This window comes from Nicotiana sylvestris, chromosome 1 (assembly GCF_000393655.2).
Source record: "Nicotiana sylvestris chromosome 1, ASM39365v2, whole genome shotgun sequence".
Lineage (NCBI taxonomy): Eukaryota > Viridiplantae > Streptophyta > Magnoliopsida > Solanales > Solanaceae > Nicotiana > Nicotiana sylvestris.
In genome coordinates this window covers 7,055,886-7,071,793 of record NC_091057.1, presented here as the reverse complement: position 1 = coordinate 7,071,793, position 15,908 = coordinate 7,055,886, and the positions used below count along the sequence as shown (strand labels likewise).

Here is a 15,908-nt window from a genome sequence, read left to right as displayed (position 1 = left end):
GACAAAATCAATCAACATATTTGTGCACACATATAGGGCAGAATACTACCTTAATTTTGGAAAGTAGTCTCAAAAATAATGAACAAGATTGAAAACCTAGGAGTTCAGTATTAATTAAGAAAGGTATCCCATAAATTAAGGAAGCAATTCGAAATCAGTACCAAACTATAAGGAAAATACGCAAAATCACAATTTTTAAGGCAAGTATCACAGTCTTAAAGGGAGCTTGTAAGAATCAGTATAAAATCACCACGTAAACAATCAAAGAAATCTTAAGCAAAGAACACAGAAGGGTAGGGAAATGAAATACTAGCGGCAAAATTAAAGCAAAGAGCGCGGAACTCGGAGAAGAATCCAGAAGAACACACAAACAAGCAAACACGACAATAATACAAATATAAACCCTAAAGCTAGGGTTTCATCAGACTTAAGCAAAATGTTTAGAAATAGTGCTGAGAATCATGACTTAGTACTCAAAATCGGAAGATAAAGCATTTTCGAAAAGGGGTTAAGAAACCCTAGTTTCCAAATGGAACAAAAACGTTTAAAACTTGAATAATCGTAAAGATCGAGTAGAGAATGGTGCAAAACATAAAGGTATGAGTTTGAAAATCGTTAAAAAATACAGAGATTTAAGAGGTTTAGGTCGAGATTAGGGTTTCATAAGAAACCAGAGGGAGAAGTGAGAGAAACTTGGCTGTGAAACTTAGGAACAATGGTGTTTACAATACCATCGAACAAAAACCCATCGGAGAAAGGCTGGAAACAAACCCAGGCAAGGCTTCAGTGACCGTCTTGCATGGTGAAGACCCATGAAGTGTCATGAATGAAAGGATCCGATGAGGTAAGGCTTCAAGGCGGCTGGTGGTTGAAAGAGGCGAGGCTGGAGGTGGTCGGAGAGATGGTGAAGGCCATCGGAGAAGAAGAACCAGAAGGTTCTAGAGAAAAGGTGGAGAGGAAGAGACGGATAGATAGAGAGACCGATCTCAAAAAGTGAGGGGTCAGGAGGGGTAGGTGAGAGTTTAATTAAGGAAAAGGGATCTGGGCCGTTGATCTTATTTGATCAACGGCTCAGATTAGTTCGGAGTTGGGCTGGGTTAGTTTAGAGTTGGGCTAGGGTGAATTTGGTTGGGTCTTGGGTTAAAGTAAATCTGATGGGGGTGGGGTTAAATTGGGGCTAAAATTGAAATAATAATGGGCTATGTGATAAATAGTCAATTTCCCCCTTTTATTTTATATAAAATAGTTAAAATAATTTTAAAAATAAATAAAAAGCACTGAACTAATTAATAATATATAAATATTAATATAAAAATACTGAAAATGATTTTATAATTATAAAATGTTATTAATCGTAAAATAGGTTATAATTGCAATTATATGCAAGTTAGCCTTAAAATACCCAATAAATTTATAAAAATATGCAAAAATCACCTTAATTATTTTTTGGTGTAAATATGAGAATGGAAATAAATTATTCACAAAAAAATATAATTTTGAGAGCAATTATTGGATTTTGTACTGCTGAAATAGACAATAAACTAATTTTAACATCTTAAAAATTAGGGAAAAATACCAAAACTCTTGGGCATGCTCATATATGCATACACATGTCATTTTGAAAGTATTTGAGTATATAAAAAAATATCTAGGGAAAAATTGGGTATCAACAGTTACCACCAAGAAACTGGTGTCACAACCCACGAAGATTCTATGAATATCTACAAGTAATGGTCTGAAAGAAAAAGTACATCCATCTTGAGAGAAAATAAAACAGAAATGCAGAACATAGGAGGGGATGCTAGGGCTTGCGGACGCCTGCATGACTACCTTAGGTCTTATAGGTGAATGCTTGCCACTGACCTGTCGATCAGCCACAACCAGCTCCAAAATCTACACAGGAAGGGTAGAGTGCAGTATCAGTACAACCGACCCCATGTACTGGTAAGTGTCGAGCCTAACCTTGATGAGGTAATGACGAGGCTAAGGTGGGGAATTTATGATATAACCTGCATACAGTTGATAATAAAGCAAAAGGAAGTACAAACCAAAATGGGACAGTAATTTGCAGTAAAATAACTGCGGAACTCAATTATCTTGCCAGTACTCAGCTATAATCAATCCTTAAGAGAATTACAATGTTATAGAATAGAATCATAGCAGAGGGAAAAATACATAAGTAACAAAATGATGCGACACGCATCCCGATCCCACCATATAATCAGTAACAATATGAACATTTACCCTTATTACTCCTTGTTGCATCATGCAACTCGATCTCACCAATCCACCCTTATTACTCCTCAATATATCACCCTTATTCCTCCTGTTGCGGCATACAACCCGATCACGCATGTCCACCTTTATTACTCCTTATTGAGGCGCACAACCCGATCCTACCAGACAATCACAGTTCAACCTTATTCCTCATGTTGCGGCGTGCAACCCGATCCGACCATATCAGTATCAATCACACAATAAGAATAGAAATTTCAAAATTTAGCTCAAAAACCTTCCACAGTATTTAAACCTCAAACCAAGTCAAACAGAAGACTATACAATTATGAAACCTCACTTCGTTATTACTACACAGCGAGACCAGTCGAAATATACTATGAAACACCAGTACACCAGATTAACCAATAATGTAACACAATAAAACTACGGAATAACTAATACCTTCAATAAATAAAACAACATCTAACAGGAAGCACTTAGACATGGAAGCATCAATAAGCATGAAACAGTTAAGACAGGAAGATAATATATTGGGAACGGGGAAGGGAACAAGCTAAACAAGTAATTTAGCGGCGCATAGGTACTCGTCACCACACCTATACACCACACACATGGAATATCACATACCAATCAATTCGGGGATCCCTAATCCTTCGAGTCAAAGTTAGACCAAACACTTACCTCAATCCAACGGGTAATTCAAAGCTCAATTACCGCTTTGCCTCTTGATTCCACCTCCAATCCACTCGTATCTAGTCATAATTAACTTAATAACATCAATTACTGCTAAAGAAATCAATTCTAATGCATAATTATACATTTCCCAATATTTTCCCAAAAAAGTCCAAAATCGACCACGTGCCCTCTAGGTAAAAACTCGAGGTTCGAACCAAAACCCATTCACCTATTCACCCACGAGTCCAAATATGTAATTAGTTTTGGAATCCGATCCCAAATTGAGGTTTAAATCCCAATTATAAAAAAAATCCCTAATTCTACCCAAACCCCCAATTTCCACCATGGAAACCCTAGATTCTAAGATGAAATCTTGTGAAAAGAAGTAAAAAAATTGAAAGAAATGAGATAAGAATCATTTACCTATGATTTGGAAAGAAGTAGCCTTTGGAAAATCGCCTCTTGAAGTTTAGGTTTTGAAAATGGGAGAATAAATGAAAAATCTCGTCTAAGTCCAAATTTATCAGCTGTAGATGTCACATATGCGACTTGAGCTTCGCAAATGCCAAGCTCGCAATTGCGAAGGAGCCATCGCAAATGCGAAACTCTTCATAGTCCTTGCTTTCTTCGCAGAGGAAGTGACGCATTTGCGAGCATTGTCCCTCGCAATTGCAAGTAAAAGATCGCATTTACGATCATACCCCTCCCAGACTCCCCTCGCAATTGCGAAGGTTTGGTCGTACTTGCGAACTATGCCGGCCTAGCCTTCTAATCGCAATTGCGATGAATGGCTCGCAAATACAGACCCTACAGGGCTCGCAATTGTGATGTTGCGATATCAGGGGCTTGCAAGCTGAAGCATACCAACAATATTCTCTAAGTTCCAATCACTCCGTAGCCTATCTAAAACTCACCCGAGCCCTCGGGGCTCCAAACAAATCATGCACACAACTCATAAAATATCATACGAACTTGCTCGCGATCAAATCGCCAAAATAATACCTAGAACTACGAATTTAGTACCAAATTGAATGAAATTTTCAAGAAAGATTTAAAACTTCTAACTTTTCAACCAAAGGTCCGAATCACGTCAAATCAGTCCCATTTTCACCAAATTTTACAAATAAGGTATAAATATCATAACGGACTTATACCGGGCTCCGAAACTAAAATACGGGATTGATACCAACAAGATCAAATCCTTTAAATTATTACATTTTCAGACTTATCAATTTCCTTCAAAAATTCATTTCTCGGGCCAGGGACCTCGGAATTCGACTCCGGGCATATATCCATGTCCCATATTTCACTACAGACCTACCGAGATCGTCAGAATACGGGTACGGGTCCATTTACCCAAAACGTTGATCGAAGCCAACAAAAATTAACTTTTTAGGCCAAAAATTATTATTTCATAAATTTTCCAAACAAAGGCTTTCCGGAATTATGCTCGGATTATGCACGCAAATCGAGAAGAGATAAGATGATATTTTTAAGGCCTTAAAACACGGATTCGAGTTCTAAAACAGAAGATGGCCCTTTGGGTCATCACAAACTGAAATAATTTAAAGTATAAATGCGGAAGCTAAAACTGCCAAACATCTGCTACAAATCCCTGAACCCGGTATCACAAGTGCACGAGCTACTAGAATAATATATACAAGGTTCTAAAATAAGTATTGAGATGTCTGAATGAAAATACACAGCTAAATAAAAATAAAGAAGGGGACTCCAAGAGCTGCGGGCTCTAAACAATCACTGGGACCGACTCCAAAATCTGCACAAGAAGTGTAGAGTGTAGTACAACCGACCCCATGTACTCTATAAGTGTCAAACCTAACTTCGACGAAGTAGTGACGAGGCTAAGGCAAGTGACGCACTCTTCAACCTGTACGCAGAATATAATAAAGGCAAAAAAGAGAAATATGAAACAAGATAAGACAATCAACTGAAAATAGCAACTACAACCTCAAGGAACATACTGATGTCATTCAGAATTACCAATCGTTAGAGTTTCAAATAACAATACCGAAAACCAACACAGCTCGAGAAAATTGAAACACATAGGTTGTTGCGGTGCGCAATCCAATCCCACCGGACAACATAGAATCCTCCCTTATTTCACCGTAAAAAACATCAACAACAGCAAATAATATATAGATATGTTGCGACGCGCAATCCGATCCTACCATATAACGATAGTAGTATCATAATCCACCCTTATTTCACCGTAACAATCCACCTTTATTCCACTAGTTGCGGCACGTAACTCGATCCTACCATACAGTACGAATTCACCCTTATTCCACCATATCAATCCACCTTTATTCCACTTGTTGCGGCGTGCAGCCTGATCCCACCATATCAGTACCAAATACTCAATGTGCACAATCAAATCAACAGTTCAAACCACGAAAACCTTTGCGATCAATAAATACCAAACTGAACAAAAAAAGAAAACCTTGTACACTATAGGAATCTACACAAGTAATACTACACAGCTAGACCAATTCAGTAATTGACAATTAGAAAGTACAAGTAAGTCAATTTAAGCAAATAGCGGAGAATCATGAAACTATGAAAAGAACTAACATCATGAACATGAGAAGATATTGATTAAGAGGCAGCAATTAAACATGGAATGCATTTAGAGTATATAACAATTAACCGTCGCAAATGCGATCCTCTCTTCGCAATTGCTCCTTTTTGAATATTAAACGAGTGGTGTCCATGAGTCTTTAATATTTATTTAAATATTACGGACTTATGGACACCACTCTTGCCCCTAGAAAGTGTCAAAGGAGTCACTATGCTCAGGGAAGCTAACAATGATCACAGTACGGTCTTTGTACCTAGACTCCTAAAGGTGAAAAAAATCGAGCAGATTTTTAAAATGGTTACTAAAATAGCCAACCTTTTTGAAAAAAGAAATATGCATGCTCCGATTTTCCTAATGCCTTTTGGTGGGAACGAAAAAAGCATTTAGTTGAACTTGAAGAATTCAATCAACATGTCATCTCCACTAAAGCAAGACCTATTCAAATGAATGGAATATTTTGTTTTTTGGTCTTAAAAATGTCCCGTCTGAATTTCAAAATATCATGAACTCCATTTTCAATGATTATAGTCATATGTCTATTGTTTATATAAATCGATGATGTTCGATATTGATTCCCATTTTAAGTATCTCAACACCTTCCTTAGAGTTGTTAAAAGAAACGGTTTAGTAATCAGTGCTAAGAAGAAGATTAAACTCTTCCATTAAATTCTTAGGCCACGACCTTTATCAAGGATCTTACAAACCTATTTGTAGAGCCATATATCGAGTTCTTAGGCCAGGACACACTTGGTTTTGGAATTATCGGCCAAAGATCACCATCAAAAAGGGAATCATATCCTTTTCAGATTATTAAAAAATATAGCTACCCCACTTTACTTTATAAAAGTATTTGTCGGCCACATGTTGGCGTTTGGATATGAATGCAAATTGGAATCATTTTTGAGTTTGGGTAAGTAATTTGAAGTAAAAATTGTAAGAACAGTTTTTTTATGTGGAGATTTTCGAATTTAGAAAAATTCCATAATTGAACTTCAAGTTATGTCACACTTATGGAACAAAAAATTACAAACAACATTTTCAAAAATAAAATTTTGTTGCTGCTAAATCTATTGACACCGACACACAATAATTCGTAAAAGCCAAAGAATCCTTCTTGATAAATATTTGTCACTGCATTAGATTTGAGTGATTTAACACACGATAGGCTATGAGTGGCAGAAGGAGAAAAGAGAAGTAACCATCGAAGGATGTGGTACAGTGGATGAAAGTGCTTTTCCCTTAATTAGAGATTTTAAGTTCGTGCCCTGGTTATGGAAAAATCCTTGGTAGGGAGCGCTTCCCCCCGAATGGGGCCCTACACAACGCGAATCCAGATATAGTCGGGCTCCAATACGAATATCGAACACCGGGTGAGAAACAAAAAAAAAAGTCGAAATAGCAGCCCACATTACGATGGGGTTGTCGTTTTTAGCCTTGTAGCAGTAGTACACAATTGACAAAACGCAAATATCAAATTCTAAACAACTATTATTTCCTACTACCACTTCAATTATTCTTCGACATATACAAAGAATTGGATTACCTTAGATCAGACTTTAATAGATTAAAAAAGATACACTTTCTAAACTTCTTAAGTACATCTACAAGAGACAGAATTAATGTCAACTTTGGATGGCTAGAAAATCAAGATATACAATAAGGGGTAAACTTTTAGGGGAGTCTTGGCGTATGTCACGATCCGGAATTCCTAAATCCCTAATTTCTATCATGAAAGAATAAAGATTAGGGTTAGAAATTATGGGTGATGTTAGAAATGGAAGAAAATGAATTAAAGAATGCAAACCTATGATTTGGTGTTGAATCCCCTCTTCAAAATCGCTCCTAGGTCAAGTTCTAATAAAAGAGTTGTGAAATTTTTGAATAATCTCATTTCAGGTATGTTTTAATACACAGGCGTCAGACCCTTCGCGAATATCGCTGAGCAACGACTCTAATAGCCTTCGCGTTCCCGAGATACACGAAGGCTTATTCCAACATGGGGTCAGTTGTAATCATACTACACTCTGCACTTCTTGTGCAAATTTTGGAGTCGGTCCTAGTGGCGGGTATTAGTGAACTCGGATTGGACAGCTTGCGAAGATTTGAGGTACAGCTGCTCAGCGCCCGCAGCTCCTGGAATCCCCTTCTCCTTTTTTTTTTTTAAATTTAGCTATGTACCTTTTTTTCAGACAGCTTTATGTTATTTCAGACCCTTTTATGTACTATTCTAGTAGCTCGTGCACTTGTAACACCAGGTCCAGAGATGTATTAAACGTTCGGCTGTTTTAGCTTCCGCATTATTACTTTGGATTATTGCAGTTAATTCAGTTCTTCTTCGTTATTTTATTTTAAACTGTCAGAATAATATGTTCTAACGTTGGTTTGCCTAGTAAGTGAAATGTTAGGCGTCATCACGATCTCGACGGTGGAAATTTCGGATCGTGGCATCTATGATGTAAACTACTGAAATTCATGTGTCAGAATACTTCGAAAAAAATATACTATATATACCAAATATTCACTATTGATTATAGTATAAAATTACTATGCATTATATTTGGGGTAGGTTCTGTTTGATGCCAAGGGTAAACATGAGTTTTTTTCTTTATAACGAGGATAAGATTAGACCTAAATTATAACAATTGCCAAAGTTGCTCAATTATGAATTACTCCATTTAATTAGTTCTAAATTGATTCTTATACATGTTTGTTTTATTTGAGTTGAAATTCGGATCATATAATTAGTAAAAGCTAGTGTAGAATACTATAATTGGGAAAGCTTTTTATCATATTAAACATCTAATCTGAATCATTTTTAGCCTTCTAGCTGAATGATTTCCACTGTAACTTTACATTTGATCATACATACTTGTTATTTTCTTCCTAATTACCTTCACATGATTCTAGTTATTACCTCAAACCCCTTTTAGTTGTACGTTTCCACTGATTTCTCTTAATTTGAATACTCATGAAAATAGAGTTACTCCCTCCATTTCAATTGACGTGAATTTGTTTGATTGGACACGAAGTTTAAGAAAAAATTATATACTTTTGGGATTTGTGGTCCTAAACAAGTCATAAATGGGTCTAGAGTATTTGTGTGGTTATAAAAGCTTCTTGTTAAAGATAAAATTAGAGGTTTAAGCTAAATTGTTTTCAAATTTAGAAAGATCTTTCTTTTTTGAACAAACCAAAAAAAAAATAAGTTTACATAACTGTAACAGAGAAAGTAATCAGTAGATCCAAAGAATAACTAGGTTTCATGATAAGGATATATAATTCACTTTGTCTGCCCAAGAAGATTAGTAATGCCTGTCTAGTCAAACATATAATTCTTTGGTAATTAATCATGTCTTCCCAGCCATATATCTATCTTTACAGGATTATATATGGAACTTTCTCTCGAGCTGTAAAATTAAAAAATTTATTAGAAAGTTGAACTAGCAACTTTATTTTACATGAATTTTCAAGTGGATAAAACCGGTAGAGAAAATCAAAGTAGATGAGAGAAGATCACATGAGAAACTACAATGATAAATTCAACCAGGGCTAAAATTTAGTGAAAAAGCAAAGTTACTCATGGATTAATTTGGGATAAAATTAGCCCAACCTTGGACGGCTGATATGGGTTGGGTCAAAATAAGTCGAGTTCAACAAATAGACGGGTCAATGATCAGCCCAATCTTGAGCGGGTTGAACAGGTCAAATGGGTTTGGGATCACATTTTCATTCCAGACAGAATTAATGTCTAAATTTGGATGGCAAGAAAATCAAGATATACAATAAAGGGGTGAACTTGAAGAGGATATTGAAATTAGTATTGTTGTCAACAATCATAGGAAAATACAACAACGTAATACATGAGAAAATGTATATATGGAAGGATAATTCATTCAACATAATGAAATAAAGTAAAATCAATTTTTTTTTGCATAAGAATGAAATGGAGATGCAAAGAAAGTTTGGAGGATAGTAAAGAAAAGAAGGGAAGTAGCAGCAACCAAAGCAAGTAGAGACCAAGGACTCCTAAAATAAGTATCTAACAATTCAGCAATCCAAGTTTGTGACTTGCTGTTATAATGTTGTTCAATTTTTTCCTTAACGTCCTTGTAAATATATGGATACTCATCTTCATAAGTGTTTAATGCTTTGAAAACTTGTACTACTTCCTCATCACTTCCCAATGTGTTGAATATAATCTTCTTCCTTCGTAGTTCTCTCGCATCATTAGGTGAAATAATTAGGGTTTTCATAAAATATATGTAAGCAGATACAAGTAAATCGTCAAATTTACCTGGACCGGTCTCATAAGCTATCATGTTTCGGAAAAATACTCGAGTATATTTTGAGATATACCAACATGGAAGTGAGAGTTTGGCGTAGAAATAATGTGATGTTAACTTTACATCCAACAAAGAGCCAAACCCGCTAGGGATAAAATGGATGCCCTTTGATTTCAGTTCCATTACTGAATGAAATGCATGAGATGATTCTGTTATTGTGTTACCTTCTTCCTTCTCATCAAGACATCCACAATGATTCATGCCTTTTGATATAAGATCCATTTCTCTAGTTGTCGCTCTCTGTTCGTTGCTACTATCAACATTTGAATGCGTGATATAATGTTGATCACTACAACTGATAACCACTCTTCGAAAAAGTTCAAAAAGGTGAGCAGGTTGTGGATCCATTGACACATTATTTTTGGGCTCGTGTTGGCCGAAAAGAACTTTATAACAATAGCTTTTCGACATCTCTTCAAATCCATCTCTACCAAATCTTAATTTGAACAAGAGTTTGAGAACTTGAAAAGGTACTTGATTTTCAAGCAAAAACATGTCACGGACAATAAAGGAAAAAACTCCAATACCAAGATGCAATATAGTATTGTAAACTTTAGAACAGCAGAGTGACAAGTCTTGTGTTTCGGTCTCAATAAGGTTTAGAACAAAACATGCATCGAGAAGCATCATTCGAGCAAAATCATTGTCATTATACTGCCTCGTGAATTCTTCCATGTAACAACTTTTAGCAACCTCGATCTCCTCTAGAATCTTCTCGAGCAAGAAATCTTGGTCCTTATCACTGCCTGTAATAAACATTTCTAGAGACTTAGGCTTGAAATCCTCAACAAAACTGAGCTCTGGCTTTCCATGATGGTAAGGCCCCAACGAAACGACTTTAGGATCAAAGTCATCGTTGTTCTGGTTCTCAAGTCTCATGACTAATGGAATTTTGAGTATCTGAGGAAAACTCGAAGCGTCATCCATTGTGATTCTAATGTCTTCCATTTTATGCGACAGTGTCTGACTGAACATGAAATTTGAGTAAAACTTTAGTCTTAAAACACATGTCATAATATTTTTGTTGTAGAAAATCATATCACTAACAATAAATCGAAAAGACTACATTTAAATTTTTTTCTAAATATACAAGAAATCATTCTTTTTGGGATATCATATAAAATAAAACAAAAACAAAGGAAGTATGTAGTTTGCAAAAAGTAGACCTTTTTTCCTTTTTTCTTTTGTTTAATCTACACAAAAAGGTGTTTTCTTTTTCATTTTATTTCTTTTTAGGCTTCCCAAAGTATCTTTTCTTTTTTTTTTAACCATTCAGTATTGAAATTTCACTAGTTCAACTAATTCGATATCGAGTCGTACAAGCTGAATAAGGGCGTAAAGTCCCTACCAAGAAGTTCTTAGTTTCTCGATGTTCAAATCTAAAACTTCTGATTAAGGGCGATAATCAAAGACGGAACCAGGATTTCAAGCTTATGGGTTCGAGATTCTAATCTTTTTAAGTTACTGTGTTCTAAATCAATCATTTGTACATATTTAATAAAAATCTTAAGACAAATAATTTAAATCAAAGCTACCGGATTCGGCTGAACCCGTAGCTAATATTGTGGCTCCGCCTCTAGTGATAATCCTTACCATCCCACCACAACTCGGGTCCCATATAGCTAAAGGATCTCATGAAAACGTAAATGTTACACAATATATAATCATAAAAATAGCACGAGCTAGCCAGTTTTCGGACTGGTCATTCAAAAATAGCCAGTGTTTGCAAAGTCATTGAAAAATAGCCACTAGTTTACTGCAACAGATACCGGTCCAGCATAATATACTGGAGATCGGTGTGTATGAACTTCCAGCATATTATGCTGGAACTCCAACACGCGGAAAGTTTCAGCATAATATACCGAAGATTAGAGCACCTGTGTATGAACTTCCAGCATATTATACTGGACCGGTATATTATACTGGAACTCCAGTATACTTATGCTGGAAATCCATTATAATATGCTGGAGTTCCAGTATACTTATGCTGAAACTCTATTATAATATACTGGAGTTCCAATATACTTATGCTGGAACTTCAGTATATTATGCTGGAATATTTTCCGGATTTTGAACAGCGTTTTCGTTCAGATTAGTCTTTAGATGAAAAATAACTAAAATTCGATTACTTTTGAAATTGTGGCTATTTTTAAATGACCACTTATAACTCTGACTATTTTTTAATTTCTCCCTATAGAATCATAAAATTGGAAAACTAGAGTTACCTCACAAACTTAGCCGATGGCCGGATACCTTTTGTTGACAAGTACTGGAATGCAAAGAAATTGCTCTACAAATGAAAATTTGAGTGACATTGGATTCTTATTCACTGTCTTAATTATATAAGGGAGCGAGTGGGACTACGACAAAGTTAATTGCCAATTACCAAATGGACCGTATGAGCTCATTGACCTAGAATAAAGATACTCATTTCAATTTATAATAATGACTTTTGAAATTTATGATTTTAAATATATCATGACAGTTGTATGTTTATAAAATTATAATACTTATAATTTTACGCATATCATAACATTTTAAAAAAACATAAGTTAAATTGCATTAGAATTTTATTTTTTTATTTTTTTTTTGGGAACAGACTAGGTAAATTTATAGTCTGTTTGGCCAAATTTTTTCAAAGTTAATAGTATACTTTTTTTCAAAGTTAAAATGTTTAGCCAAGTTTTTAGAGAGAATAAAAAAGTATGTTTGAGTAGAAGCAAAATCAGTTTTGGAGAGGCAGAAAAAATTGTTTCTCCCTAAAAGTATTTTTTTTAAAATATTTTTGAGAAAAATACACGTAAAAGCACTTTTTAAAAGTTTGACCAAGTAAATTACTTCTCATAAGTGTTTTTTTAAATTAATTAGTTAAACACAAGTTGTTTCTCTACAAAAGTACTTTTGAAAAAAATATTTTTGAGGAAAATATTTATCAAAATAAGTTTTTTTTTAAAACTTGACCAAACATGCTATTAATTAGTACTAATAATTGTAGCATTTTTTAAAAGTCCTCCTTAAGATGAATAATTTTTCTGTTGGTCAATCTTGCTACAGTTTGGTCTATGCTTCTGTGTAATTTCGCGGTAAATCAATTATATTATTTTATATTGAACAGAATGTGACATGAGAATGTGAGTATTATTAATAATACATAAATTAAAAACACTAAAGTGACAAAACTAAAAGACATAATAGTGAACAAACTTATAGTTTATTTAAAAACTAAACAAATTTTAACTTATTGTACGCTAATTTGCATTATATCATGAAAGTAAACATCCAAAAAGAAATTAGTAATTCCTGCATTGTTCATCCTTGCAATATTACAATTCATTCATCATTGAAATAAATAAATCATTGTATTTCATTATGTGGCAATTAATAGTTGAAAACATCCCACTTGAAAGATAATTTTTCAAATTTTTTTCCCTCGTATGCGCAAAAAGAGAATGCATTCATGCTCTTTGCCATATCAATGTCTTCCGGTTCCAGGTCAATATTATCAAACTGCCAAGTTCGATGGGTAATCAGGCTAACATAGAGTTCATACGTACACTAAATAAAAGTCGTCAAATTCAGAAGATCCAGATATATTTTGCCTTAAATAATCTATTTAGTTATCACAAATTAGTCTATATCATCTGAAGAACTAATAATGTTTTGTTTATAATTAAGTTAATAATTTAATTCTTCAACTATATTTTCAAAATATTAAAAGTTACTTTTATTGGAAATTTTTGGGTACTAAGGAAAACCCCTTGACTCTAAAATGCAAATCATGTCTCATTAATGGGGCAAAATGGGTTTTTCAAAAATTAGATTTTTGTTCTGCTAAGTCTAATGAGACACACACACAATAATCCAAAAGAGCTGAAAATTTCTTGATAGATACAAACGATGGTTCCACGAAGGAGAGAAGAGGGCACAAAGAAAATGAAAGAACAGTTCACAGTACTACAAAACAAGAGTGCAAAATGGAAATTCATTGTGAATCAATGAGTTTTTTTGGGTTTTTTTAAAGAAAATTTTTTAAATTTGTTTGTGTATTATCCAAATTATTCGAGTTAACTAACTATTATACTTGGAGTTTAGTGTCAAATCATCCACTTGCCTTAGGTGTCTGTCTATGTATTTCGCCGGAAAGAAAAGACGAAACCCGTTTACATCACTACAAGAGTACACAATGGAAAATCATTGTGCATCAATGATGTTTTCTACTTTTTCTTTTAAAAGGAAAAGGGTGTCCAAATTTGTTATAGTATTTAATATGTGAAATTACTTAATTTTACTGTCAGTCATTTTTTGAGTTTATTCATACCCCTGCACTAGAGGTGTACAAAGGAAACCGACAAACCGCACCCACATAATCCGAGTCAAACCGAGAAAAAAAATCCGACTATGATTTGGTTTGATGTGGTTTGGTGTTAGAAAAAAAACCCGACCATAATTGGTTTGGTTTGGTTTTAACTAAAGAAAGTCAAACCGAAACCAAACCAACCCGACATTACATAGGTAGAAATTTTAGATATATTTAATATATAAATATATTTATTGTGATGTAATTTATAAATATTTCTTAAATTTTTTTATAATTTTATCTTTTAAGGTATTATTTCAAGGTTGAACTTAGAACTTTTGAGTGTTCCAATAAGTTTTATAGCCATTAATATTAGTAAATTAAATAATGCTAAGAAAAGCTCAAACTAAAATCAAATCAATATTAATGCTAACAAAAGACATTCAATTCAATACTACAAACAGGAATGTATTGAATATCTATTTTTTGTTTTGCAATAATTTAGATAAAAATGCATAACCTATTTTTATTTTTTCTTTAGCGTTAAATCATGTAACTAATACTCCCTTATTAGTGTACTTATTTTAACATGGCTCAGTACTTTTAGATTATGTTTATTTTAATTATGGTTTTTTAATTAGCAATACTTATATTACATAATTTTATTGTCTTTATTGTTGAATATTTTAGGATAATGCCATGACACATCCCATATTTGTATTATTTTTTTGGAAAATACTTTATATAGTTGTATCTTACTAGAATTAAAAAAATATTTTGAGCACAAGTTATATGTTTTGTTCTACGAAGATTTTACCGGAAAAAAAAACAAAATATCTGAATAATGAGAAAAACCGAGATTGAAAAACCTGAGTTTTATTAGTTTGGTTTGGTCTTTAGATTTAATAACCCAACACAATTGGTTTGGTTTGGTAATTATAAAATCTGAACCAACCCAACCTATGTACAGGGACGTACGCAGAAAATTTTGTAAGCGGTGTCGAAATTTATAGAAGAATTGGAATACAACTTTATGTATCATATTTTTAAACAAGAAATAGCCATAGTCTATTGGTTTTGTTGAGCCTTAAATTGAAAAAGATCCCGAGTTCAATTCTACTTCATCATAATTTTTAACCACGAAGGCTCTGTCAAATATTTGCAAAAGAAAAATGTTCTAATTGAGGTTTGAACCTTTGACTTCTTAGAGGAAAATCAAGCACCTAACCAACACACCAAGATACAATTTATATCAAGTGGTGTCATTTTTTCCTACTTATCCATTTCCGTATAGTATTAATATATATATTGAGTAAAATTTTCTGACGAAACGGTGTCGCGTGACACCGCTTCGACAAGCGTGAATCCGCCCCTACCTATGTACACCTCTACCAGTAAATCATCTCATATCTGACCTTGTCATTAAAGGAACTTCAACGCGTCAAAATACTATGAAAAAAGTGATCTAGGTTGCCTTCATCAAAGGTCAAAGATTAATAAAAAGACTTTCCTAATGGTTAGAATAAGAAGAACTAATCGAGTAATCAATTGCCGTTTTCTTTTTTTGAATCTACCTCAAGCGAAAGGTGTTTAACCGACGTCCGTTGAGCCTATGTAGCTCCACCTAGGGGTGTACATGGATCGGGTTGGTTCGGTTTTTATCAAAATCAAACCAAACCAACTATATCGGTTTGGATTGGTTCGGTTTTGTCGGATTTTTCGGGTTTTCGGGTTTCTTTTTGTTACATGAATATTA

The 15,908-nt window shown here is 34.1% G+C and overlaps 1 protein-coding gene across 2 annotated transcripts; it reads right to left on the bottom strand.

The window, feature by feature from the left end:
- Window positions 1-9,303: 9,303 nt before the first annotated feature.
- Window positions 9,304-12,188, bottom strand: LOC104238424 (UPF0481 protein At3g47200-like). Of its 2 annotated transcripts, none has more exons than XM_009792770.1 (2): window positions 12,081-12,188; window positions 9,304-10,822 (listed from the first exon to the last, which is right to left on the bottom strand). In XM_009792770.1, the coding sequence occupies exon 2, from the start codon at window positions 10,801-10,803 to the stop codon at window positions 9,430-9,432; it is 1,374 nt and encodes a 457-aa protein (XP_009791072.1). In that variant the 5' UTR covers window positions 10,804-10,822; window positions 12,081-12,188; the 3' UTR covers window positions 9,304-9,429. The 2 variants fall into 2 exon arrangements, with proteins under 2 accessions (XP_009791072.1, XP_009791073.1); XM_009792771.2 differs by having other exon boundaries at window positions 9,304-10,818; window positions 12,081-12,186.
- Between the last annotated feature and the right edge of the window lie 3,720 nt (window positions 12,189-15,908).

What these genes read in the sequence shown, in the direction of transcription:
- LOC104238424 (XM_009792770.1), bottom strand. Translation starts at nt 10,803, where the DNA reads ATGGAAGACATTAGAATCACAATGGATGACGCTTCGAGTTTTCCTCAG.